Source organism: Convolutriloba macropyga, chromosome 15 (genome assembly GCF_964194025.1).
Source record: "Convolutriloba macropyga chromosome 15, txConMacr16.3, whole genome shotgun sequence".
Classification (NCBI taxonomy): Eukaryota; Metazoa; Xenacoelomorpha; order Acoela; family Convolutidae; genus Convolutriloba; species Convolutriloba macropyga.
Window position 1 is genome coordinate 5,605,768 of NC_134482.1, and position 25,756 is coordinate 5,631,523.

The 25,756-nt window shown below is 33.6% G+C and overlaps 1 protein-coding gene across 2 annotated transcripts in view; it reads right to left on the reverse strand.

The window, feature by feature from the left end:
• Window positions 1-25,756, reverse strand: part of LOC142354379 (uncharacterized) — a 57,548-nt gene that overhangs the window by 24,005 nt on the left and 7,787 nt on the right. For both annotated transcript variants that reach the window (XM_075406656.1, XM_075406655.1), the window contains exon 3: window positions 6,305-6,545. In XM_075406656.1, coding sequence (XP_075262771.1) covers window positions 6,305-6,545 — 241 coding nt within the window. The remainder of the gene's footprint in view (window positions 1-6,304; window positions 6,546-25,756) is intronic.

Genomic DNA, 25,756 nt, shown 5'->3' on the forward strand with positions numbered 1-25,756 from the left:
CTTAACCTCAAATGTAAGTTAGCACCATGTCGTTTCACGAGGCAAAAATTCGATTTCTGACGTAATGTTACACCAACATGTAGACAAATTTCGAGCCTAATTTGCACACCTTTGATCCCCCTATCAATAAATTCATTGACAAACTTAAAGGCATAAATTGCGATAAATACACCCATTGATGAATTTACCGCATAAATTGCAATTCTACATATTAACCTGCTAATTTTTGAAGCCACATTTAGTCAACGTAATTTTGTAAATTTTCATATCCATTCACACAATCATCAGAAGTTCAATAGATCTATATTTGGAAGCCTACTTACAGAGAAAAGCGAGATCAAACTTGGCCAGTTTTTCGTAATCAGCAGCGATATGAGTTGAGGGTGAAATCTGATTAACATGATCGTGCCTCCATGAAATTTAATGGAGGCGAGTTCCACGTGAAATCATGATCAAGTTGATAAATTTCACGTGGAACTCATATTACTGAAGATAACGGAAAACTGGCCAACTTCTATCCGGATTTTCTATATGAGTAGACTCGTAACATTTTCCGAAATTACGTCTATTAAACTTCTAATAATGTGTCGATTGATTTGAAAAAACAAAAGAAACGGCCAAAAATTACGCTCACTAAATATTACTTCCAAAACGGAGAGTATACCATGCAAAATTGCAATTCGTGCTCTTATTGTCCCGACCAACTCTAGTGGGGGAAGAGCTATATACTCAAATGGGTTATTTTTTTGTTCAGTCAATTTTGGCCGATCGATATAATCATCGTAGAGAGTTGTGAGTGGTATCATTAAAAAGCCCGCCCAGCGTAGAATATGGAATTAAAAAGATTTTTTCAATTTTCGCTTTTTATTGGGAGTTATCGAGATTTAAAGTTTTGTGAATATTGGACGTATTCCAGCTGTTCTTATTCACATTTTTGGTATTTTTGACTTAATTTTCGTCAATTTTGTTAAAATTTGTTCAAATTGTTAACTGTAGTGTTATTGATATTATCTCTATAGATAGAGGAGAGTTGCTGAATTGTTCGATCCGAGTTTTTTGGCTGGAACTAATGCTAAATTTATCCGAGTTTTTTGGCTGGAATTAATGCTAAATTTTTCAAAATTCGACTATTTTGTTACCAAGTTTGGGACCAAATTTGCTTTTTTAGCCGACTTGCTTTAAATTTGCTGGGAGTAGAAACCTTAAAACTGCGGCCATATTCTTTTTAAGCTGAGAAACGGGCTAGACGCACACACACTAGCTTTGAGAGTCTTCTGGAGATATGATTTTGCCAGTTTTTTTTGCAAATTTAAACTTAATTATACAAAATGCTTCTTTATTTTTGACAAACTGAAAAATATTGTTAAAAAAATGATATATTTCGCAACCATTTGAACAAATGAGCAATTTTTAGACGAGCAGCAACATATGGGCTGACTTTGATCTCGCCATTGATCCTTACTATAAAAAACTTTGAGGCGCTATTTTAATGAGGCGCGACTTTTCAAAATATTTCCGCTACGTGAATGTTTTTTAGTTAATTTTTCTTACTTACAAGAACTTCAAGTCGGGGCTCAATTAATGACAGATACTATTTACAAAACAAGAGGCCCAACGAGATTAAATTACGGTTTCAGAGTTAAGCGCTTGATTTTTATGGATCTGACCAAATATTTTCGTAAATTTTTTTTGTATTTCTTGAAATTTTAAGCTTTCATTCGTTATCTTTTTTGTAACTCATTGACCTATCATCGTCAGACAAAGATCCAGATATTTTTAGGAGATGTAAAGGAACCTAGACACTTCTTTCAGTTGTTATCTAATGCGTGTTATGACTTTGAATATATTTGTTTTGAGGAAACATCAGTTAATTTTTGAACTTTCCCACTATTTTATCTTATTTCTCTCAACTTCGGGTGCAGTCTCAATAATAACAGGCAGAAACCAATTTCCTGTGGACTATAAATTAATGTTTGTAACTGTCTTATGTTCAACTAATGGTCTCTTTGTTTTGATACTATGCCTTTTCATTTTTTGAGCGTAATTGCTTTTTTAAAGAGTTCATTTTGTTTCCTTGTCGATATATCACATTATTGACAAGTCCAATTGAAGAAAAGCATAGTAGGGAAATTTCACAGCGTTGGAAAAAGGCGTATCTGAATATGTAATTGTTTTTGTTATATAGTTTATGCTTTTTGGTCTGAGACACAAATATCGCTCAAAATTTTATGGATTTTTTTGTTTTTGCCTATATATGTCTTTCTGTTTGTTGTTATGCGCCATATACCTAATAACGATAGGTCTCAATTGCTTTCCCAGGACGTATATCTCAACCCAATTAAAGATTTCAGTTTACAGCTGTTTGTTTTAATGACTTTAAAATTTTTAAAAAATCATCTTTATCCTTTTGCTTTCATTTTCATAACCATGTAACTCAATCTCACTAAAAAGAAGTCTCAATTACTTTTGCTGATTAAAAATTGTTTTTTCTGCGTTTTGTTATACGTGACTGATTGCTTCGACCATTAATATAAAAAAAAACTTTTTGAGATTTCTATACTCTTCAATTTCTGGTTTTCTTTTTGTTGTCATGTCTACGTAGTTCATTTAAAAGGAAGACTCTTTGATGTTAAAATGAGGATAAAGTGACGATTTACAGTTCTTGCAGGTCACATCTTATAATTATAGGGCCTTGAACAGTGTGATCTCATAAAATTGTATGAAGTTTTGGTTTCTTACAAATTTGATGGTTATGAATTTGATAGTTATTTTGTGGGGTCGCGACTTAGTTTCGTTATTAACAGGTCCAATTGGCTTCCTGAGGTAATGCAACTTAATCCATCACTGTTTAATTAAATCTTAAGTCTGCAAGGACTTTTGAAAAAAATTGTATTCGAAAACATAAATGAGTTTTTGAGCTTCATTTTTTAAAATAATTTTTCGGTCGATTTGTAGCTCAGTGTCTGTAAACACAGGTCAAAACCCATTTCCAGATAACTATAATTTATTCTTTATAACGGTTTTAGCTTCAAACAAATGTTCTTCGGCTTTGTTACTACTGTTACTGCGAGATTTCATAAAATATTTGAGATTTTTACGTTTTATAGAATTTTTGTTTTCTTTTTTCATTTATAGCAATAATCGTAGATCCCACTGGCTTTGAAGCTTTGCGCAATTAAACATTGGATAATGACATGTCTCAATTGCTTCCCATGGAGATATAAATGAACATTTTAGGGATTTCAGTGAAATTAATTGTTTTCAATAATGGAAACGTATTTTTGAACGCACCTCTTTGCTCTTTTTTGTCGACCTGTTAACCAGTCGCATTGAGTAAAAGTCCCATATTTTTTCCAATGAAGTATAGGTTAAATTGTTTCGTTCAGTTTTTATTTGATGCAAGTTTGATTTTGTTAATTTATTATTGAAATAGAGTTTTGGTCGTAAATATTGTTTGTTGTTCGATATTTATTATTCTCCTTTCTAGTAGCCCTAATTTCAACGTTCATCGGTCCTCTAGGCTGGCGTTATTGTATTCCATTGGTTGTTTATGAAACGATATGTATGTCTTTGAACGTTTTGTATCTCTTCATCATTTGGTAGCCAATTAAGTCAAGAATGTGGATGAGCGGGGTCGGAACCTTATGTGCGTACGCACATTACCGAGCCTCCTTGTTTTTGTTAATGAGTTTAGAGGTAGCTTATCAGAAATCTCAATGTAACGTTGATTAACTCGATCCAAGTTTTAGAATAACACGTAAGTCTCAAAATCAGAATTAACTCACGTCTTTTTTCTCTTCAATATTTAACGCAAATGCAAACTCAGTCATAGTTGAACAATAACGTGAAAACATAAATGTTTTTGCCGACTATACGGAGTTCATAATCTTTACATTGAGATTTTTGGCAAGTTGATCTCAAAGTTATCAAATTCGCAGGTCGACAAGATCACTAGATAAGGGGCAAATGTTGTAAAAAAATACACCCGAAATTTGATGGCAAATTGGTGTAACTTCGCGTCAAAAATCGTAAAACTATGGTGCTGACATACTTTATTAGCAACTTTAATTACAAAAAATATTGACTAAACGTTTACAAGAGCTAAACTGGAAAAATTAAAATGCAAATTGAGCTCTCGATACTTATTTCCAATATAATTACGAAGCAGAAGGGGGTAAAACGCCAGATCTAAAATCATTTGCGAGGTTAACGAAGTTGAACTGTTCACTACAAAAGTTATGACAGAGCATTCACCTCTGCGTGTAAAAACCTGTACCAAGATGTCAAGGTCGCAAACTAATGAAAACTGATGATCGAACTGATTCTACATAACAGTGAGAGTGAAAAAAGTTCTCTCTTAAAACTTTTGATTTTCATAACTTGAAAGCAGTCCAATTTCTTTGCTATGACTACTTTACACTTTCAATTTTCCAAATCGTTTCATAGAGCAAATTAATTCTGCCGAGTCGGTTAACAAGGCGCAAAATCGACACTTTCCTCTCCATGCCTCGTGTCACCTTGTGGCAAAATTCTTAATAATTTATTCTCTATGAAAATGCCATATTTCTCAAGAAAAATCACTCGGAGCTAAATCCACGGTAAGTTGCATACGCAGTGATGACTTATGCAACACTTAAAGTTGACTCATTGAAGAATCAGATTCAAAAATAAAATCAAGCTCATCTGATCTTACTAACTCAAAACAGAACACTTGCGAGATAAAACTTGAAAAAAAAACAGGATTGAAGAACTTTTTTTAAGAGAGCTTCATAACGGTTTTACAATCTTAAGACAATTAAAAGTAAGTGTCACTGACATAGCTCACTGTCGAAGAGCTATAGTGTTTCCTAGTCCAGAGCAGTAACTTATGTGTGCTCAAATTTCATCGCACGACGAACTGAGGCAGCAGATTTCCATTGCTCAGCAAAATTAGCCATTGGGTTAAATCAAAGTATGATTAAAAACGGCGAAGGAGAGTTGCTCGGAAAACCTATCGAAGCCATCGCATGTTTTAGCACACAACAAAAATCTGTTTTCGGTGAGTAGCACCAAAAATTCACTCTTCTAAAACATACCTCGTCAAAATTCTAAGGTTTTTGTCAACTAGCCAGAACTTTTTCGACAACTCCTTACTTTTCCATCATTACGTTTTTCATGCAGTGAACATAACAGGCTGCCGTCGCCGAATTGCTCTCCAACGAGAGGCGAGGGGTAGACTTCGGTTGTTGTGAGGTTAGGCATAGGAGACTACCCACAGTGGGGACTATGGTAAAATTGGGATGCGGTTCATCGTTGTCCAAACACACTATGAACTTCTGCATCCTCGGGCGTTCCGTGGCAGCTTTGCCGAATTGTATATTTAGATCTCAGGGATTTCTAAGAGAGCGTCAAGCAAAAATTTTGAAAAAAAGACGACTATAATAATTGCTTCCGACTTCGTTCGAGCGCAATTGATTAATAATAAATGTAGTTACTCTTCATTAAAATAAGCGATTTAAAATGTTTCCAGTATTTACCACCGCATCGACATTCTTTTTCGGAAATCATGTTGTGAGCTTTATCGAACAACTAAAGCCCCGATAAAGTCTGAAAATATCAAAAACCGATCATGATAAGAATTCGAAGTGAAATATTTAACTTAGAAATATTAGCTGTCTTAAAGATATTTCTGATGCCTCCAGGTGAATATTTTGTCTATGCACAAACGAATTCAAAAACTTACCTTCCGCTACACTTTAAGAGTGTAATGTTCGAGGTGATATTTATAGAAGTCCTTAACAAACAAAATTACTTAAATTTCAATCGAAAAAGGGCATTATAGGACCTGAAAGCGTGGAAGAAGGGAAACAGCTGCATCCGCTCATCACTAAGAGGAAAAAGACATCCCAAGTTCTGCTACAGCTATCGCTGTCATTTACAACAGACCAAAAGTTAAGAGAAGAAAAATTTAATTTGTGCAGTGGCAAAAATCGGCTACTAAGCTGATTTAAATTGAGTAATGAAGCTACTTTAACAGTGATATTTTCGTAAATAATTTTTATCATATGCATCCGAATATATGTATGCCTTTCTTCGATACTCTAAATGAGAGGAAATTAGATCACGCTAAAGGATAATCGATGGAGTAAAGAAAGCAGAAAATAATACTGTAAATTCGCGATAAGACTAAATGAAAAGGCAAAAACTACACATCATTTTGATGGTAGAAGCTGTGTTTCATAATTCACAAATGCTGTTGTGTTTCAGGAGCTGAAGGAAATATCACCTAGTGCAACTTTAGCAGTGGCAGTAAAATTTGACTCACCCCAAATTGAGCGTGGAGAGGAAACATTCTGCTGTGACTGCCGTTCTTCTCAGCCGCGTAGTTCATGTACCTCCTGTCTCGCTTGCTCACGTGCTTCTGAAGACTCTTCCGCATCGAGGACGAGGAGTGACCTCCTCCTGGGATGAGACCCCCTGACGAGACTCCTCCGACACCCACGCCTCCGATTCCTCCCACCCCTCCCCCACTCACACTTGACAGAGGGAAAAGAGACGAGGTATCCCTACAACGAAGCGAAGACCTCAATTCTCTTATTGACCAGCAACCCTATGTATTCAAGGTAAGTTTCCGTTGATTTACTACTCTTGCATTTAACTTAGAATTCCTAACAGGTACTGCTGCTTTAAAAAAACCGATTTTTTTAAACGAACTTATGGTTCTAATTTGTGCCGTAAAATAATAAAGCGTCAAAGAGCAGTAGCGTAATGCGCTTAAATTAACTTGGTAAATTTGCTTTCGTAATTCTTCAAACCATTGAACATCCCTGAAGTATTAGTGTAAATTAGAAATAATGTACACCTTTGAAAATCATCCTATACTTTCTAGGGTTATTTTTAAGTGCACATCTCAGCATTCAAATTATAACCAATAATCTAGGTAAAATTAAAAATATCTTGCACTATTTTCCCAAAATTGCATTCCCAACCTTATACACTATGGAAACAAGGAAAATAAATTTGATTGAGATCAATTTGATAATTCAAAAATTGATTATCCATTGTTCTTTCTAATATTTGATTGCAGACGTCATAAATTAAACATTTATATACAAAGAATACCTGAAAAATCTCCAGCTGATTGTTATTCACACCGGCGCAGCTAACATGAAAAATAAGTTAGCCACTTGATTAGCAATGGCTTTTATTCCCAAATTAATATGGCCAGGTGTCATTGTCGTTAACCATACGATCAGCGTATTTTCAATGATTTAAGCCAAGATTTCAAACAAATTTGGCTAGTCAAGCAAGAACTAAAGTCAGACCGAATAACTAACAGTAAACGGAGGACTAGCAAATAACTGCAGTGTAATTCAGGCGTAACTAACTATTGCTGCAACAAAAATCAGCTCTAAACAAAAATTGCGCGTTAAAAATTTTCAGTGTTTATTGAAAATCAACAGCGGAAAAGAATGGATTGAAAAAAGAAAACAGCTTTTCCGCCCCTTTCATGTTTCAACGGCATCTTGTAGAGAAAGGCGGTGCCTAAAATGAAAGGGAAAAGCGGCGGCAACTTTTCCACAATTTTTTTTACAATTCATTCACGCAATAAAGCAACACCCTTCGGGGCTAATTCGACAGAGAGTGAATTATTTCAAAAAGTTTTCAATTGATATTTTCTTCGCTCAATTGTTGTTTTAAGACCAAAGCAGTTGAACACCGCTCCTCCGCCTGAAATTAAACACTGCGACGCCTGCCCGCCGAGCGACTCTCAAATGTAAACGTTGAGCTGCCTTAGTTATCAACCGCAAATATTAACGCCTTTTGCTGTTAAACACCTTTCAAAAAGGGTAAACTTTTCGCAGACAGTAAAAAATCGAAATTAAAAAAGTAATCATTAAATTCCACATGAGATTGCGAGTACATGTTTATGCGCACTTATTTCAAAATAAAAGTCCTCCTACCGAACACAATGCTAGCTACAAAAAGATAAACAAAAACAAAAAAAATAAATAGCTGCTGGGCGCTTTTTGACAGAACAATAAGTACTATTAAAACAAAAATCACAACCATGAGCTGTTCTGGATTTAAAAGCAATTGAAATACGCACGTGCAAGTTTTAAAATCCCAGATATTTAGTGCCAGACTCCAGATTGTCAAATTTTCCTATATACAGGGCGAGATCTGAAACTTGCTAGTTTATGATTCAAGCGAGTTTGAGTTTGAGTGATACTGTCACTACGAAGAATTCGGAATAGTGGATTACATCACGAATTAATATATCTGGACAACTCTAGAACATGTTGCTGAAAAAGAACCATCTGTCTTCAGATTTTTTGAATCAATTTAATAGAGCTTAAGAGAATTCTCAAAAACAAATCTAGGTATTCCCTCGAAAACTGAAAACTTTCTCCACAAACTAGCAATAATGCAATTAGAAATTTTTCGTCAAAACAAACATAGCTTCTGTTGACCGCACTGACCCGCGTTGCGATTGAAAGTTAAAAAAGAAAGAAAAATTGACAACCTAATCGTTTTCTAAGTGTCAAAAAGTGTTCTAATTTCTTCTAGTTTCATTAGATTGGAAAAAAATGGCGATTTAACCTTTGAGAACAATAAGGTTAATATTAATATGAGTTAGCAGTATACTAAGGAACTTTTGAGAACTTAACACACCAAGTCTTTGAACACTATAACTTAGTGAACCAGTTTTTTTGGTCTATACTCATCATTTTCATTTCGCTTTTGATCTTGAACGTATTTGATACAATTTTGTGGATGAATTCGAAACTGGCGTCAGTTGAAACAGTCAGTGAGTGAGGAAAGTCAGAAATCAATCCCGAAATTGGCGACTTTGTAGAACAGAATCAAAAGGAAAAACGATTATAAGAAACATATCACTGAGTCCTGAACTAGAAATCGAAAAATTGAACAAAGTAAATACAACACTATCAGCCTCGTTAAAAGAAAACTTAATTTAAAAAAAAATCATATAAAGCGATGTCCAAGAAAATAAAGAGAACACTACAAAAATCTAAAAGTTAATACATTTTTTTAACACAAATAGGTCCGTAAAGTTATTATTTCCAGCAACGACAATGTCAGAAAAGTTAAATACTTTGTGATTTCAAACAGCAAACACTAACTTGGTAAGAAAAACCACAAATCAAACTAACCATCAAGAGTATATATAATAGTTTAATGAAAAAACTTCGATGACCAGGTAACAAATTAACAAAAACAGCCAACAATCAAAAGTTCAAGAGATGTTGTCACAGACAACAAAACCATTTGCAATCAACTGACATCCTTAAGCGGATTCGAATATGCCTCAATAAAGAGCAAAAGAGATCCGTCAATAACAAAACTAACCAAACAACAACAACAATTTCATGCAAAACCTAAATAATTCCTCAAATTTTTGGAAAACAAGTTGTAATAAAATTACGAAAAGTGTTAAATATGATCAGATGCAATCAAAAACGTTCAACAATGAATCACTACAGAGGCAAACAGACCTGCAATTAGTGAGACTAAAGGTTAGAATAACAGCTACAAAAATGACAAAATCCAGAAAAATACTAATATTGAAGATGAGTTGTCTCAAAGTCGGGAAAACTGTTAGATAAAAATAGAAACAATAAACAATATCCAGTTCTACTAATTAGAGACCAGACGAGATACCTAACATGAATGAGAAAACTCAGTTGACCAAAAGAAGAACAAAAACGGGCAAAATCCAAAATCGCATTTTTTTGAAAACAAGTAATGTAAAAGTCGTTATAACTACTAGAATTGAATGGAAATCATCAAAAGAACTCAAAAATCCTAATTAGAGAGTGAAGGAATACTAGAATAAATGAGACTAACTGACAGAACAAAAAAAACCCAGATAAGGGAGCGAAATGTAAAAATCCTAACATTTATAGAGAACAAGTCGTGAATGAGACAAAATCATTAGATGAATTCGAATACACCTCATATGAGCATCAATGAAAACTGTCAATGAAAACTGAAATAGTCGGAGCAATAAAAAGAACTACGAAAAACGGAAAATCTAAAAAAAATTGCTAACAATTTTTGAAAACAAGGAGTGTCAACTCATTACAACCGGTAGATTTCACATCAAATCAATCAATTAGCTCAAATATGTCTGATTAGGTGACCATACAGGCCTTTCAATAATGAGACTAATTAACAGAACAACAAAAAGAATTACAAAACGGCCAAAATCAAAATCATAAGGTGCCCTTTGAGGCGTGTAAAGGAAAACAAATATGCATTATTATAACACACGTAGTACTTTTCAAAAGTAAGCGTGCAGAAAAGCACAAGTCAACACAGAAGTCAAATTGCCGCATGTGAAAAAAACTCAAAAACCAAAAAATATTTAACACCAAATTTCTCACTTCACTTTGAAAGAAGTTCGAAAAAATTTAACGCTATAAATCCTTTCGCTCCTCTTACCACTGCAGGGGTAATAAAATGACAACTCCAATCTGACTTCTCATTGAAAAGAAAACTTCAAAAAAGCAAACGGATCTTGTGAAGACAGCACACCAATACAACTCAAATTCTTTTAAATGCAAAAAGGAGTGCACAACCACTAAGAAGCTGACGCTGGCTATTTAAAATGAACTACAGACTCAAGCTCTTGTTCCAGAAATCTTTCAAAAAGGAAGCGACATATAGCAGACAAGTTTTTTTCTTCAGTAAAGCTGACATTTTTTTATTACGCATCGTAGACAAAAACAGAAACAACAACTTGTAGCACCTAAAACGATTTTTGTTTGAGGGGATCTGCAGCTCAAGAATAGGGAAATAAACAAAGTTATTTGTTTATTTTTTTTATAGCTTTGTTCAAAATATTCATTAAAAATGATATGCCTTCAAAAATTTTGGTATTTAAAAAATCGAACACATTTTTCGTTAGAACATTATAAAAAGACGTAAAAAACTGACAACAGACAATAAAAATGAATATTACTACAAATTTTAGTCCTCTAAATATTTCATTATCATGAATTTATATTCATAAAAATTAGATACAAAATTATACATAAATAATTATCATGACTATATAATTAACCTCGAAATAATGTTTCTACGTTATCAGAAGTTTGAGGAAAATGAAGATAAAATTTCACTATATTGCATACCAGAAATTTTTTCTTATATCAGCCTCCATATTGTTCCAATTAAAATTGAAAAAGAGTTTTCACTTCAACTGATTTGGTTGCAACAGATCACAACTCTTTGATCATGCGATACAAGCTATTAAAAAACAACAAAAAATCATTGCATCAAGAAAAAACAACCCTAATATTTATAAACAAATTATAAATTTTTATGAATAAATTGGCATTTTGCATTCTAAGCAATTTTCCGGATTTCTATCAAATAATTTCTCTCGATAAAAAGCAACTACTATTAAATCAAAAAGTATGGAATTTAGCAGTATGAGCTACTTCGTAAAAAAGCAGGAAAATACTTAGTCAAAATGAAGTGTCACATTTAACTAGAAGTTTTGATAGGTTTAGAATTTGGTTCAAATAAATTAGTATAGAAGTGAGAGCTCATAAAGTAACAGAAAAAACAACGAAACTAATACTTGAAGAAAATGCATACAAAACTTGGCTTCAATTTTACTTCTCATTCTTCTTATTTCACTGACTTTGAAAAAAACGAGGACTCCACTTTACATTTAAAAAGATATCACTGAAACCGTACAGATTTGATAAGTATCAGACAATCAATGCATTAAAAGGACGCGAAAAATTTGCCGAGGTTAAATATTTCAATTTCATTTTAATTATTAGCAAGTCAACGGAAGTATTCACTCTTGTCAGTTAAGTGATGCCTTCAATTCTTAAAAAAACTTCAATTAATTGAAGTTGGTCAGCCTAAAACAGAACATAACAAATATCGTTTTTGAGAAGAAACATTTTTTCATTAATTTTTATTTCAATGCATTCTGAAATCATTATTGGAATTATTGGAATAGGTTTCTTGAGTAGATTAGAAGTAACTAACTCACTGGATTCTAAAGAAAATTGTTGAAATTACCATTTGTAATTAACAAAGAATTCTGCTGAACAGAAACTGTTTAAAATCAAAAGCATGGGGCTTTTAAATTAATACAGACATGAAAGATTCCAAGCAGAGCAAAAATAAAACATAACCGACTAAACGTCGGAAGAATTGCTCTCGAACGACTAGTGGGATCTCTAATCAGCTGCAGCCTGCTTCAGTAGGGGGCGGGGGAGGGGAGCCTAAATGGGACTAAGAAGTTCAATAGTGGGCTTCAAATAACCACATTAGAGGTTAACATATACCACTATTAAGAATTAAATTTAAAATGACATCAGTTTCGGCGCACTTTTCATTTGACTTTTAGTATTAAATTGCCGCCAATTGAGTTCAGCTGCCTGAAATTGTGATTGAGAGTTTTAGATCACGCGAAACGTAAAAAGTCAAGGGCGTAAAAGTCACTCGAAAAGTCAAAATTGTCAAGCGAAAATTTTTCATAAAAAAAGACACACATGATTACAATAATTGCTATGAACTACGTTCAAGAGCAATAAAAAACGGTTAATTTTTGGATGTCTCTCCTCTGAATACCAAACTTAGACCTCATATGAAGTGTTTTTCAAAACTGTTTCTGTAAATCTTAGGTAAAACAGTGAAACAAAATCTTGGAAATTCGAATTTTCTTTGTTTTCTTAAGGTTCAAAAAAAATTCCAATCTTTATCAAACATTTCAAGGCATCAAAAAACTCATTGGCAACTATTTACTTTTTACTATTCTAAAAAACTTGTTCTATGCTGCTTTTTCATTTATGGTAAAAACTGTTATCGTGAATGCAATATTTGTGGTATCCTGGAAAAATATAGTCATTTCACTTACTTATATGATTATTTCACTTAATTCGATTTCTCATCAAAAATTTGGTGCAAGACTCAGCGGTCAAATAATTTTGTAATTTGCTCTGCTCTGCATTCAAACTCATTTAATTAGTTCCCATCTTTGGAATCTTTAGTGTCAAAAATCGACATACAGAGCCAAATTCCTAACTTGATCGTCAGCAGATGCAGTGATAAAAAACGATGTTTTGTCAGCAGATGCAGTGATAAAAAACAAGATGTTTTGTCAGCAGATGCAGTGATAAAAAACAAGCTGTTTTGTTAACTGATGTTTTTTGCCGACCAGTAAGTTAAGGAAGTGTTACTAGAGTAGTCTGTACTCATTTTAAATCTAATGAATTTTAAGGAAAAATTGAAAAGTCTATACTTTTAGATTTACAACTCCGTCATAATCAGTAAAACGTACTACAATAGCGACGAAGAAATTATCAAGCAATTTCGTTTTAAAAGTTCTTAGAATTTTTTTTTAATTTGAGACCTGTCAGAATCCAGAGACCTGCCATAGGACTAGAAAAAGAACAAAAACAGGCAAAATAAAAAAGTCATTGCAATTTTGAGAGTAAAAGGGGTCGAGGCCTATAATCACGCAAACATATTCACTGAAAATATTGAATATAATCAAGTGCGCCTTATTTCAACGGCATTAATAAGATAGGCTATTTGTCATTAATGTGTCATTATTATGATGGGAGGTTCCAGAAAGGAAGTCATTAATGTGTCATTATTATGATGATGGGAGATTCCAGAAAGGAACCTTAAAATTTTGACAACGTCCAAAAAAAACGAATATTTATGAAAACTCGTAGTATCAACACCAAAACCAGAAAATAATTATTTAAACAAAGAAACAACAACTAAGACTACATTATACTCACTTCAAAAAGAATAGCACCCCTCTTTTTAATAAGACTACACTTAAAGATTGCAAAAGACCTGACAAGTGTAAGTTTTCAAATAGGTTTTCAAAAATTCTAAATAATTTAACTTGTTACTCTTTAAAAAGACAATCGTAATTAGTGAGCCTAAGTCAAAAGACTACACATTAACACTTCATACTGGAAGAACTCTTAGAATTGCCAACATTTTAATGCAAACGGAGTTGGAGCCAAAACTATATGCTTTTCGCAGAAATTATTATGTATCTTCATTAGCCATTCTGGTCTGTAAATAACAAAAACAAAAAAAGCAGAAGTATTTAAAAATATATACAGTGCCCCCAATAAAACTCCAATATTTTTTTGAATAATGAAGTTCCGCAACAAAAACTCCAATCTTGCTCCAGCTGCTTCTCCATTTAAAACCAAAAACTGTACCAAACTTTACAAAAATAGTTAATTTGACCAAACGGTCATTATATCAAAAATATGATAAATAATGGATACTTATCGAGTTAAATTCCGAAAAAAAAACGTTTCAACTAAAACCATTGGATACCTTCTTTAATAGCTCCATAGATACCCAATTAGAAGTTTGATTAGATAGACTCAGTTATAAGACTACAAAAAGAACATCAAATGCATAAAAATCTCAAGAAAACCTTAAAATAATACGAACACAATTTGTGGAAGCCATAAAAACAACGAGCTTTAACCATAAAATACAGTTCTGTTTCCTAAGACCTTATCAGAATGTAATGGGACCTCTTATTAACTGCGCGTTTAAATAAGACTTTTTAGCGATTGAGATCAAAAAATTGCAAACAAAAATTTCTAATACAGATCCAAAATATAATCCGACATACCCAAAATACAATCCAAAGGTTATTTCCAGAAACCTTCCTTAGGAACCGGAGGCACAATTTGCCCATATCTGATTGAAGGAGATTTTCCAGGACATATTTGACGCCAATTTCAATGAAAATAAGATAAAAAGCTGAATTCGCAAAAATTTCAGCTGAACATTTTGTCAAAAAATTGAGTTCAAACAACCCAACAGCTCTCTTCAATCTTTAAATGTAAAACCAATGAAACTAATGTTAACAATTTAGCACCATATTGTTATAATAGTTTATCAAAAATTGATCAAAAACAAAAAGTCCCCTGAATATCTCTAAACCTTGATTCGAGCTCAGATTTTCCCATGAAGATTATAACTATAACCGACTAGCGATGGACACATTGCCTTCAAACAACAGTCTGTGAGGTTTCAATTCTATTTAATAAGTGAAAACTTAATAAGAAAACTTAATGCACTCTGGGCGCTACCTGTTTATCCCATTTTTGAGGACGAAAAGTCAAATGGGTCAGACAAAAAATCGGTCAAACAAAAAATCACATTGAAAAGAAAAGCCATACGACTATCATAATTGCTACAAACTTCGTTTGAGAGTAATTAAAGACCTTTCAAAAAGCCGCAAATCATCATAAATATTGCTACGGCAAATTTTTTATACACAAGACTTTCGCTCTCGCTGAATGATGCATGAACAGGAACCCACTCTAACTGTCTTTGATTTTGACTTTTTTACAGTAGATTGACCTAAATACGTCTTTTCACGAGCTGTAATTGACTTCCTCAAAACACTCTAAAACAGAAGTCACAGATTAAATACAAATAGATTAAAATTACTCTTCTTTAAGTCGTGAAAAGGAGGGCGCCTAAATAATAGCGCTTAAGAGGCTGACTATGGCTATTATTGATTAAAAATTGAAACTGCTCCCTTAAGGAAAAATTGACATTTTTTGCGCTACCATTTCTAAAAGCTACGAAAATCCGCCTATTCAAAGTCCTCTGAATCTCTCCAAACCTTGATTCCAGCTCAGATTTTCTCATGAAGATGCAAACTATAACCGACTAGCGATGAACACATTGCTTTCAAACAACAGACTGTGAGGTTAATTGTAGAATGCTTGTGTGGCATAAAGTCACTAAGTACCTTCAGATAATTCATATCATACATTTTATATAAGATAAAGCTAATTATAGACCTCTACAACAATTTGACCTGAAAAAGGGAACCAATTTCTTTGCGCTTTTCATTTTCAAAAACGTACGAAGCTACTCATCCCACGAATGACTTCTTAATAGACCGCGACTAGTAAATACTATTTATCATCAATCGGAAGGAAACATTTGGAAGTTAAACAGTTAACTTCTCAGATTTTGGAAACTGCTATTTTTATCATGTAGCCATATTAATGCATGAATTGTTTGTATGTACAAGCCCGGAAGAGGGTCATTGTTTTCTAAATTACTATCCTTTCGTTGTTTGCCAACAAAAACATTCCGTTCAAATTAATATAAACCAAAAAATGCATCGAATCATTTCAATCAAACGTCACTGCGATTTTCATCAACTCCGTTTCCAGTCTGTTCGTTGTCACATGTATTATTTAAACATAATTAAACTGAGGTTACTACATATCAGTATGTAGAGCATGACATTACCGATTATCCACCGATTTACTATGAAAAAAAAACAAAATGTAATCACAGCAAAAAACATTGCCGTTCTCATTACAGGTCACAAGCTTTCCCCAACTCAAATTTAGACAACATTTAGCGCTAAAATAGCAGAAAATAAGTGATTGGTATAGCTTCCCACCCCCAAAACATAGAACATACATTGCATAGCATAGCAGAAAGCATCATTTTACTCAATGCCCAGCAAAACAACAATGGAAAAAGGGGTGGAAAACAAGGCAAAAATGGGGAGGGAAAGTGCTCTCTTCTTTTCCACTATGTGTGTATATGTATGTGTGATGTCTGCGTATGAAGACAAGAAGATAAATAGGGGTTAGCTGGGGGGTATGAGTAGCGAGTAGGGTAGGGGTAGAGAGGTAAGAGTAGGCGGGAATAGAATGAGATTTTTCTATCTCTTCTTATCACTCAGACAGGCAGAAGAGGGAACGAGTACTAAGTTGACCGCTCTCCGTTTAATAATACCAGAGCCATCTAACAGCAGCAAATCACTATGTACATTCCTTCATCGATTTCGAAAGCTCAATTAGCCTACATTTAAAATGTATCTATTCCCAGAAACTTTGTTGACCTTTGGACTTGAACAAATGGTTGTTAACGGATATGAAGCAAATTCAGATGACCAAAATAATGATTTTAATTATAGCAAAGCTTTTTATGACATATATATCAGTTCACGTCATTAAAAATGTTCACGCATTTTTCTTTATATTTCAATCATTACATCAAATCTTCAAATTCTGCTTAAAAAACTCTCGGCTTACATTGCAGTAGAAATCTGTGATTCACAAAAACGAAAACAGCTCAGAAAGCATACATACATACGAAAAATTCATCAATCACACAAACAGTGCGAGGGGAGGCGAAATTGGGTTCAAGAATGTAAAGAGGGTAGAGGAAGTAAACAGGAGGGGTGAAGCAGAGCAATTGAGATGGATCAAGTAGTAGGGCAAAGTAGGATAGGCAGATTAGAGGGTTTAAAATACAACAACCAATCAGAGAATGGCACTATAATTTACATCACGTTATTTCATTCAGTCATTCGGTACCTTGTATTATTAATTCTATAGTGTTGTGTGGGAGGAGAAGAAATGTAGGAATAAATATTCCCAATGACTACTGCTGCTTTAAAAAGTACCTCACAGGGAAGGGAGTTCATTTTTAACGTCAAGCGAAGCAGATACATAATTTAAAACAGGTAAAGCAGAAAAAATACATAAGTAACAACCTATTTAAATTCAAGTCAATTTCATTGTTCAGAACTTAAATTTACGGCAATCAAACCTTAATGCTTTGACTTGTATAAAAAGAACATATCAAGCAGCAAGCTCACAAAATATGGAGATTTAAATATCTAGCCTGAATTTAAATATCTTTTGCAGAATACTTTTTTAAAAAATGATTAGAAAAACTATGAAATTTTTGCTTTGTAGCTTTATAGCGACCGCCAAAATTAGGTGTCTAGCCCTAATTTCAAATTTTTTCACAATGGCAGCTTTTATCTTCAGCAATAGCATCATAGAATTGAGTGACTACAGTCCCATCAGTAGAAACAGGCAGCTCAGTGTTATAACCAACGTTGCATTTATAACTGGACTTGACTAATCTGTTCAGTTGGAATTAGACAGAAAAAGTGTGAGAGCATCTAAATTTGAGAGGCGGGGAAAAACTGGATAGAGGGATGGAATACACTGACACTTTCTGCCTTCTAGCTCTCTTCACACTATTACATAGCACAGCAGACATCAGACAGACACTATCACACTAAAAGGACACTATAGTCAATATGTATGGTTCGGTTGCCATTAATTTGCAAGCACAGCTACTTCTGAATCCGTTAACACAGCCTTTTTGGCAATCTAGCAATTTACACTGTCCACTAAGCCTAGCGTTGATTAATACTATCCATCGCAGATAGCGAAAGGCTATCATCCATTCGTTTTCGGTAAGTATTCTACAAAATACAACTGAAAATTGGCAAATTGTATCAAGACCAAACCGATTGCTCGCCAACTGCTTATCTATTATTTTACTAGTAGATAATCGCAAGTAAATTTAAGCCTATATCAGTCGAATAACAATTTAATTTTTTTTTGAAGTTTGAAATCGGAAAGCAGTAGTCTAATATACACTTGCAACAGAAGGGAAATAAGTCAACGAGAATGAGTAGAACAAGCAAAGTGACATAACATCACTCCTCCCTCTCGTGACTTATTTCAAACTGTCGCCAAAATTACACGTATATATCAGTATAGTTTCAATCGGAATTAGACATATTTCAACAATTGACCTAGCAATCAACCGGGATAATTCCACATATCAAATATTTAATGACGCCTAGTTAAAAACATAATTAGTTTGTTTAGCCTCATTGCGCCAGGAAACAGAGACAAGATAGCCAATGTAAAAATCAGCGCTCATAAAACAACAAAACAAACCATGTTATTAGAGCTTTCATAGGCCACTAGTGAGATTCAAAGATAAATGAAACCATTTTCGCCTCACTTTTCATTTGGCTTCTAGCATTACATAGCCATCAGTTGAGTTCAGCAGCTTCAAATTATGAATGAGAGCTATTAAGATCACGCAAAAAGGCAGGTAATTAAGGACGATGAAGTCAATCGGAAAAACAAAAATAGTTGGAAGCTTCGTACTAACTAAAACGCCAGTCCAACTTTCACAGCAAAGAACCCATTGATATTAAAACCAGACCTGATAACCTCAGTCAGACTTTTAGTTAGTGGCCGTAGGAGTGAGTCCTGCGTTATCAAAGACTTCGTTCGTTTCAGGTTGAACACATGTACAACATAGTCATCACAGTGTCAGAGGTAGCAGTGAAATAAACAGAATAACCATGTCAAATGAAGAGCAAAAAAACTCTTCAAAAAAAATCTATCAATGAATTTTATTTTTCGCATAAAACAACACTGCCACAATTATTGCTTCAAAATTCATTCAAGAGCAATTAAGCAGCTACAGACACTTTGAATTTGATTTGCTTCATAACAGTCAAGAAGCTGTACAAATACTAGCATTCACTGTTGTTCACTGACCTGGAAATGGTTTATAGTGTTCTAGAGTAGCCCCGAGTTTGAGAGATAAGAAATATGTGGAAAGTAAGACACTTATAATTGAGAAACGAAATCGAACAATTCAAATTAAATTCTGTACAAATAAAAAGTGGCTCGAAGGAGTATCTATTTATTATATACAATTCGCCCATCAAGCTTCTATATTCGACAAAAAAAAACGAAATTTGTACCTGGAAATGGTAGGTACGGTATAACCAAGATAGTCACATATTGTAAGCAAGTCGCCTCAAAAATAAAAATTTGTTGCGAAATTCGCTTCTTTAGGCATATGGTATGCTCAACATCATGTAAGAAAAACTCGATAGAGAACCGGTTCGTCTAAACAAAAAATGCGAAAAATTGGTTAAAACAGGTACAGACACACAGCAACAAACTTAAGTGCTTCAAAAATTGCATGGGAGCGATTAAACATCGACACCAATATTACGGATGAAAAAGCGGAACATCAAAAATGTCGCCTGGTGCGACAACTTTATATAAAACAGACCAAAAAAACCTTTTAAGCAATCAGAAAGTCCGAAACAGGTGATAATAATCGACAAAATTACACTTAATTATAAAGACCAACCTTGACAAATTTTACTGGTGACATCTTGTTTCTACCAACGGTCGCAAAAGAAACAGAAGTTGAACGATTTGATATTAAATGAAAAGAAAACTAATTAATTTTCTGTTCACTCATTTGACCTAAAATCGGAAGTCACTAATATATGATATCGTGTTTCATACATAATACAGTTTATAGAGTTCAAAAATCATTTTTTCTGAGTGAGTTAAGTCAAAGTGATTTCCATTCTAGATCCAATGAGTGAACAGAAAATTCTGGTAAAGAAAAAAGCTTGCTTCAATATAGATCAAACATTTACCTGCTGTTCGGAAAAAAACATCCATGGACACACTTACTTCTAACCTAATAGCCCCAAATCTTTCTCGAGTAACTCAACATCAATACCAAAGCACATTATGAAGAGAAAGGCAGAACATGGAAATTCTTGCATTTATGGCTACAATAATTAAAAATCGACAAAACAATCTTTCTAAAGACCCCTTCTAAAGACTAATTTTATAAATATGGAGACTTATTGATTATTTACCAGCAATAAACACACGTTTAAAAAAGATACGGAACTTGACGGATATTATTTTAGTTTATTAGAAGGAAAACTGATTTACCAAATTCACGGAATTCACTAAAAATGTGTCGATTTTGATATCAATGTATTTGGTTCCCAAAAACCCAAATATTGAAGAGTGTGCGTTCTCAAGAATGATGCAAATCAATGCCATTGTTTTCCGGATTCAAAGCAAAACAAAACCAGTTTCAACCAATCACATGCTCCGCAGAGACCCTCTCTTCTAAGTAAATACAATTTAGTACTATCAAAACATAGCCGGCACATTGCCGTAAAATAGCCGTCGTTGAAGCGCTTGATGCACATCGGGATTGAAACAGGAAAAAAAAAGATAAATTGACTGAATTTCTTTGTTTTTTTTTCAGTGTCAAAGAGTGTTCTAATTTGGCGCGCAGTTTCAGTTGAATTCTCAAATTATACTTAATTCACCTTCTAAACAGCTCAACTAATCAGCTCAATACCAATGTCAGCCAGCAAACACTCTAATGAACTTTGATGACCTAATTCTCAATGACTTAATTACCTATTGATTTTGATCTTCTGACTTTGACAGTATTCACCACATTGCGTAATTGAAAGCGTGAAAGAAATGAAAATCCATTCAGTTGAAACAATGAGTGAAGTAAGCCAGAAGTCAAACGTGAAAATTGTGACTCACGTAAAACGAAAAACGTGATTAAAAGTTAAAAAGAATTAAAAAACATAGCAGGACAAGTCCTGACGTACAATTCAAAGAATTTTCAATGACTACATAAAAATTAGACATAGAATGAACTATGAATGGATTGGGAAAAACACTTAGAAAAAAATCCGATCCAAAAAATCGAAAAACAGTAAATAATCAAAGTGAAATTGCCGCATGTCCACAAAAAACCACCAGCGAGAAAGCGAAATTTTGTTCAAACACCGTTTTCTCACTCTCCTTCAAAATTAGAGCGAAAAAATGTCACGCCGCAAAACCACTCGTTTTTCGCTCCACTTCCTGTTTCGGCGTGACCAAAATCACTACTCCAATTTGACTTCAAAAATCATGTAATGTGTGAACAGATCTTAAAAAAAAACATAGCCGGAAGAATTCCGGAACCGAACGGAAGGAGAAAATTGCCCATATTTTTTACTACACAACTAGAACAACTATTGTGAACCCTGAACCCCCACAAACGCCATAAAAAAATTTAAGGAAGAATAGAAACGGCATTCAAAAACAAATTGAATAAAAAACTAGAAAAACTTAATGAGTTTTTTTTCAATAGTACAAGGCAACATAAAGCCGAGTAAAATTCCTTTCCAATCAGGGCAATGCAAAGCTCGCAAAACAATGGGAAAGTCATAATAGGCTAAGAAACTTGTCTAAGACTAAGAAAAAGAAAAACTGCAAAAAAAAAGAAAAATGGTTTAAAATTTCTCAATTTTTCTGTCAATTTTCCGCACAAAAGAATGATTTACACAAATAAATTTTTAAATAATTAAAATAAATAAATAATTAAATATTTGTCAATTGGTAGCTGAATATTCCTTAAGTAACAAGCTTCCATTCAAATCCCACTTAAAGCATTAATACAAAAAACAGGCAAAAAATTAAATTTCGTCTAAAAATCAGCAAAAGAATGGCATTCGTTAAAAGTAAAAAAAATGCAATCGTCATATTGCAGGCAATTCAACTTTAAAAGAAAACTGTTGCGAAGTTCGTTTCATAAGGCGCATGAAATGTGCAACAATTAAAGAAAAACGTTAATCGATAATTAAAGCAAAAAATGCCGAACTTATGTCCTCAATTATATTCAATTGATCATAGCCAAAAATCATTTGTTATGCAAGTGATTCGAAATGAATTTCGCCTCCCAATCAGAACACTCTCAAACATCTCTTTAAAAAACTTCGAAAGGGACTTGATTTCCTCCACTACATTAATTTAGTCGGGATAAAGTCAATATTCTGAGTTAGCTAAAAATAACTTTGCCTCTCAATCAAAGCCTTCTCAGTCAACTCGAAAATATCTGATGTTAAGTCGTCAACTAATTTCAATTTAGTAGGAACAAAGGTCTTCCTAGTCGGTTAAGACAAAATGCTATTTTAGAAGTGAGAGAACAACATTCTGGTAAACAACAAACAAAACGCAACCATGAAACAACAAAGAAACAAATCATGCCAAATATAGACATACACACGACCAAACTAATAGTTTCAAAATCGCAAAAGAGCTAATAAACATTGACACCATAGCATATTATGAATAAAAATTTAGAATATCAAAAACGTCCCATTATTAGTCATGCGTTACAAATGTTCTTAATCAATCACACAGTCAAAGTGCTAAATACAAGAGGTGACAATTACCAAAACAACATCATACATTACAAAGACCAACCTTAAACAAAATTTTGAAAATTGTTGACTCATCGTTTCGTTATCAGCAGCAAGCACGCGTGCAAAAAAAGAAAGATCTTGAAAGGTGTCATATAAAATACTTACAATGAAAACTAATTTATCCATTTCGCGGTACATATTTGCTAATTATATTTGCTTATAAAATTTAATTGATCATCAAAACAGGAAAATTTTGAATTTATGTACTCAAATTAAATTCAACTTATTAAGCGTGAAAGTCATATTTTTTGCATGAGTTCAGTCAAATGACTTTTGCCTCTCATTGAAAATCGTATTTTTACCAGAAACCGAAAGTCGAATGATCCGATCTGAAGCACTGCCAGAGCGGAAAAGTCAATTCAGCTGCTCAAGATTTATTTTTTCAGCTAAATAACAAAGGAGCCAGTTGCAAGAAATTAAAGAAATTATTTGGCTGCAAATAATTTCGAGTTAAAATCCGAAATTCTAACCTAACAGCCCGAAATCTTTCTCGAGTAACTCAACATCAATACCAGAGCACATTATGAAGAGAAAGGCATAACATCGCAATTCTTGCATTTATGGCTACAATAATTAAAAATCGACAAAACAATCTTTCTAAAAACCCCTTCTAAAGACTAATTTTATAAATATGGAGACTTATTGATTATTTACCAGCAATAAACACACGTTTAAAAAAGATACGGAACTTGACGGATATTATTTTAGTATATTAGAAGGAAAACTGATTTACCACATTCACGAAATTCACTAAAAATGTGTCTATTTTGATCTCAATGTTTTTGGTTCCCAAAAACCCAAATATCGAAGAGTGCGCGTTCCCAAGCATGATGCAAATCAATGCTATTGTTTTCCGACTTCAAAGCAAAACAAAACCATCTTCAATCAATCACATGCTTCGCAGAGACCCTCTCTTCCAAGTAAATACAATTTAGTACTATCAAGACATAGCCGGCACATTGGCGTAAAATAGCCGTCGTTGACGCGCTTGACGCACATCGGGATTAACACAGGAAAAAAAAAGATAAATTGACCGAATTTCTTTGTTTTTCTTTCAGTGTCAAAAAAGAGTGTTCGAATTTGGCGCGCAGTTTCAGTTGAATTCTAAAACTATACATAATTCATCTTCTAAAATGAAAGCTAATCAGCTCAATACCGATGTCAGCTAGCAAACACTCTAATGAACTTTGATGACCTAACTCTCAATGACCTAATTACCTATTGATTTTGATCTTCTGAATTTGACAATATTCACCACAATGTGAACTTGACAGCGTGAAAGAATTTAAAATCGATTCAGTTGAAACAGTGAGTGAAGTAAGCCAGATATAAAACGTGAAAATCGTGACAACCATAAAACAAAAAACGTGATCAAAAGTTAAAGCGGATTAAAATAACATAGCAGAGCAAGTCCTGACGCACAATTCAAAGAGTTTTCATTTACTAAAAAAACTAGACCTAGAAAGAACTATGAACGGATTGGGAAAACCACTCTTAAAAATCCAATCCAATAAATCGAAATAAGTAAAAAATCAAAGTGAAATTGCAGCATGTGAACAAAAAAACCACTAAAGAGAAGGCAAAATTTTGTTCAAACACCTTTTTCAACACTCCTTTAAAATAAGAGCAAAAAAATTTCACGCCGCAAAACCACTCGCTTTTTCGCTCCACTTCCTGTTTCGGCATGACCAAAAATACTACTCCGATTTGACTTCAAAAATCATGAGAAGGTATGAGCAGATCTTAAAAAAAGACAGCGCCGCAATACAATTCAAATTCTTTGAACTGTAAAAAGGAGAGCGCCTAAATATAAGCCCCTGAGAGGCTGATGGCGGCTATTAAAAAGGAGCCAACAAAAATTCGTTGTAATAAAGAAACAGAATTCGCCGGCTCCGGGAAAAGTGTAGCCAAATGATCATGCTTTCATATTCGACAACCTAAAAAACCATTTTTTATCTAGAAATAGTTTGAATGGCAGTCGTTAAAAGTCAAAAAATACAATCGTCATATTGCAGGCAATTCAACTTTAAAAGAAAACTGTTGCGAAGTTCGTTTCATAAGGCGCATGAAATGTGCAACAATTAAAGAAAAACGTTAATTGATAATTAAAGCGAAAAAATTCCGAACTTATGTCCTCAATTATATTCAATTGATCATAGCCAAATATCATTTTCTATGCGAGTGAACTCAGAAAGAATTTCGCCTCTCAATCAGAACACTCTCAAACATCTCTTTAAAAAACTTCGAAAGGGACTTGATTTCCTCCGCTACGTTAATTTAGTCGGCATAAAGTCATTATTCTTGGTAAGCTAAAACATTTTTGCCTCTCAATCAAAACCTTCAAGCAACCCGAAAATATCTGATGTTAAGTCGTCAACTAAATTCAATTTAGTAGGAACAAAGGCCTTCCTAGTCGGTTAAGTCAAAATGCTATTTTAGAAGTGAGAGAACAACATTCCGGTAAAAAAAAAACAAACAAAAAGCAACCAAGAAACAACAAACAAACAAATCATGCCAAAAATAAACATACACACGACCAAACTAATAGTTTCAAAATTTCAAAAGAGCTACTAAACATTGACACCATAGCATATTATGAAATAAAATTTAGAATATCAAAAACGTCCCATTATTAGTCATGCGTTACAAATGTTCTTAATCAATCACACAGTCAAAGTGCTAAATAAAAGAGGTGACAATTACCAAAACAACATCATACATTACAAAGACCAACCTTAAACAAAATTTTGAAAATTGTTGACTCATCGTTTCGTTATCAGCAGCAAGCACGCGTGCAAAAAAAGAAAGATCTTGAAAGGTGTCATATAAAATACTTACAAT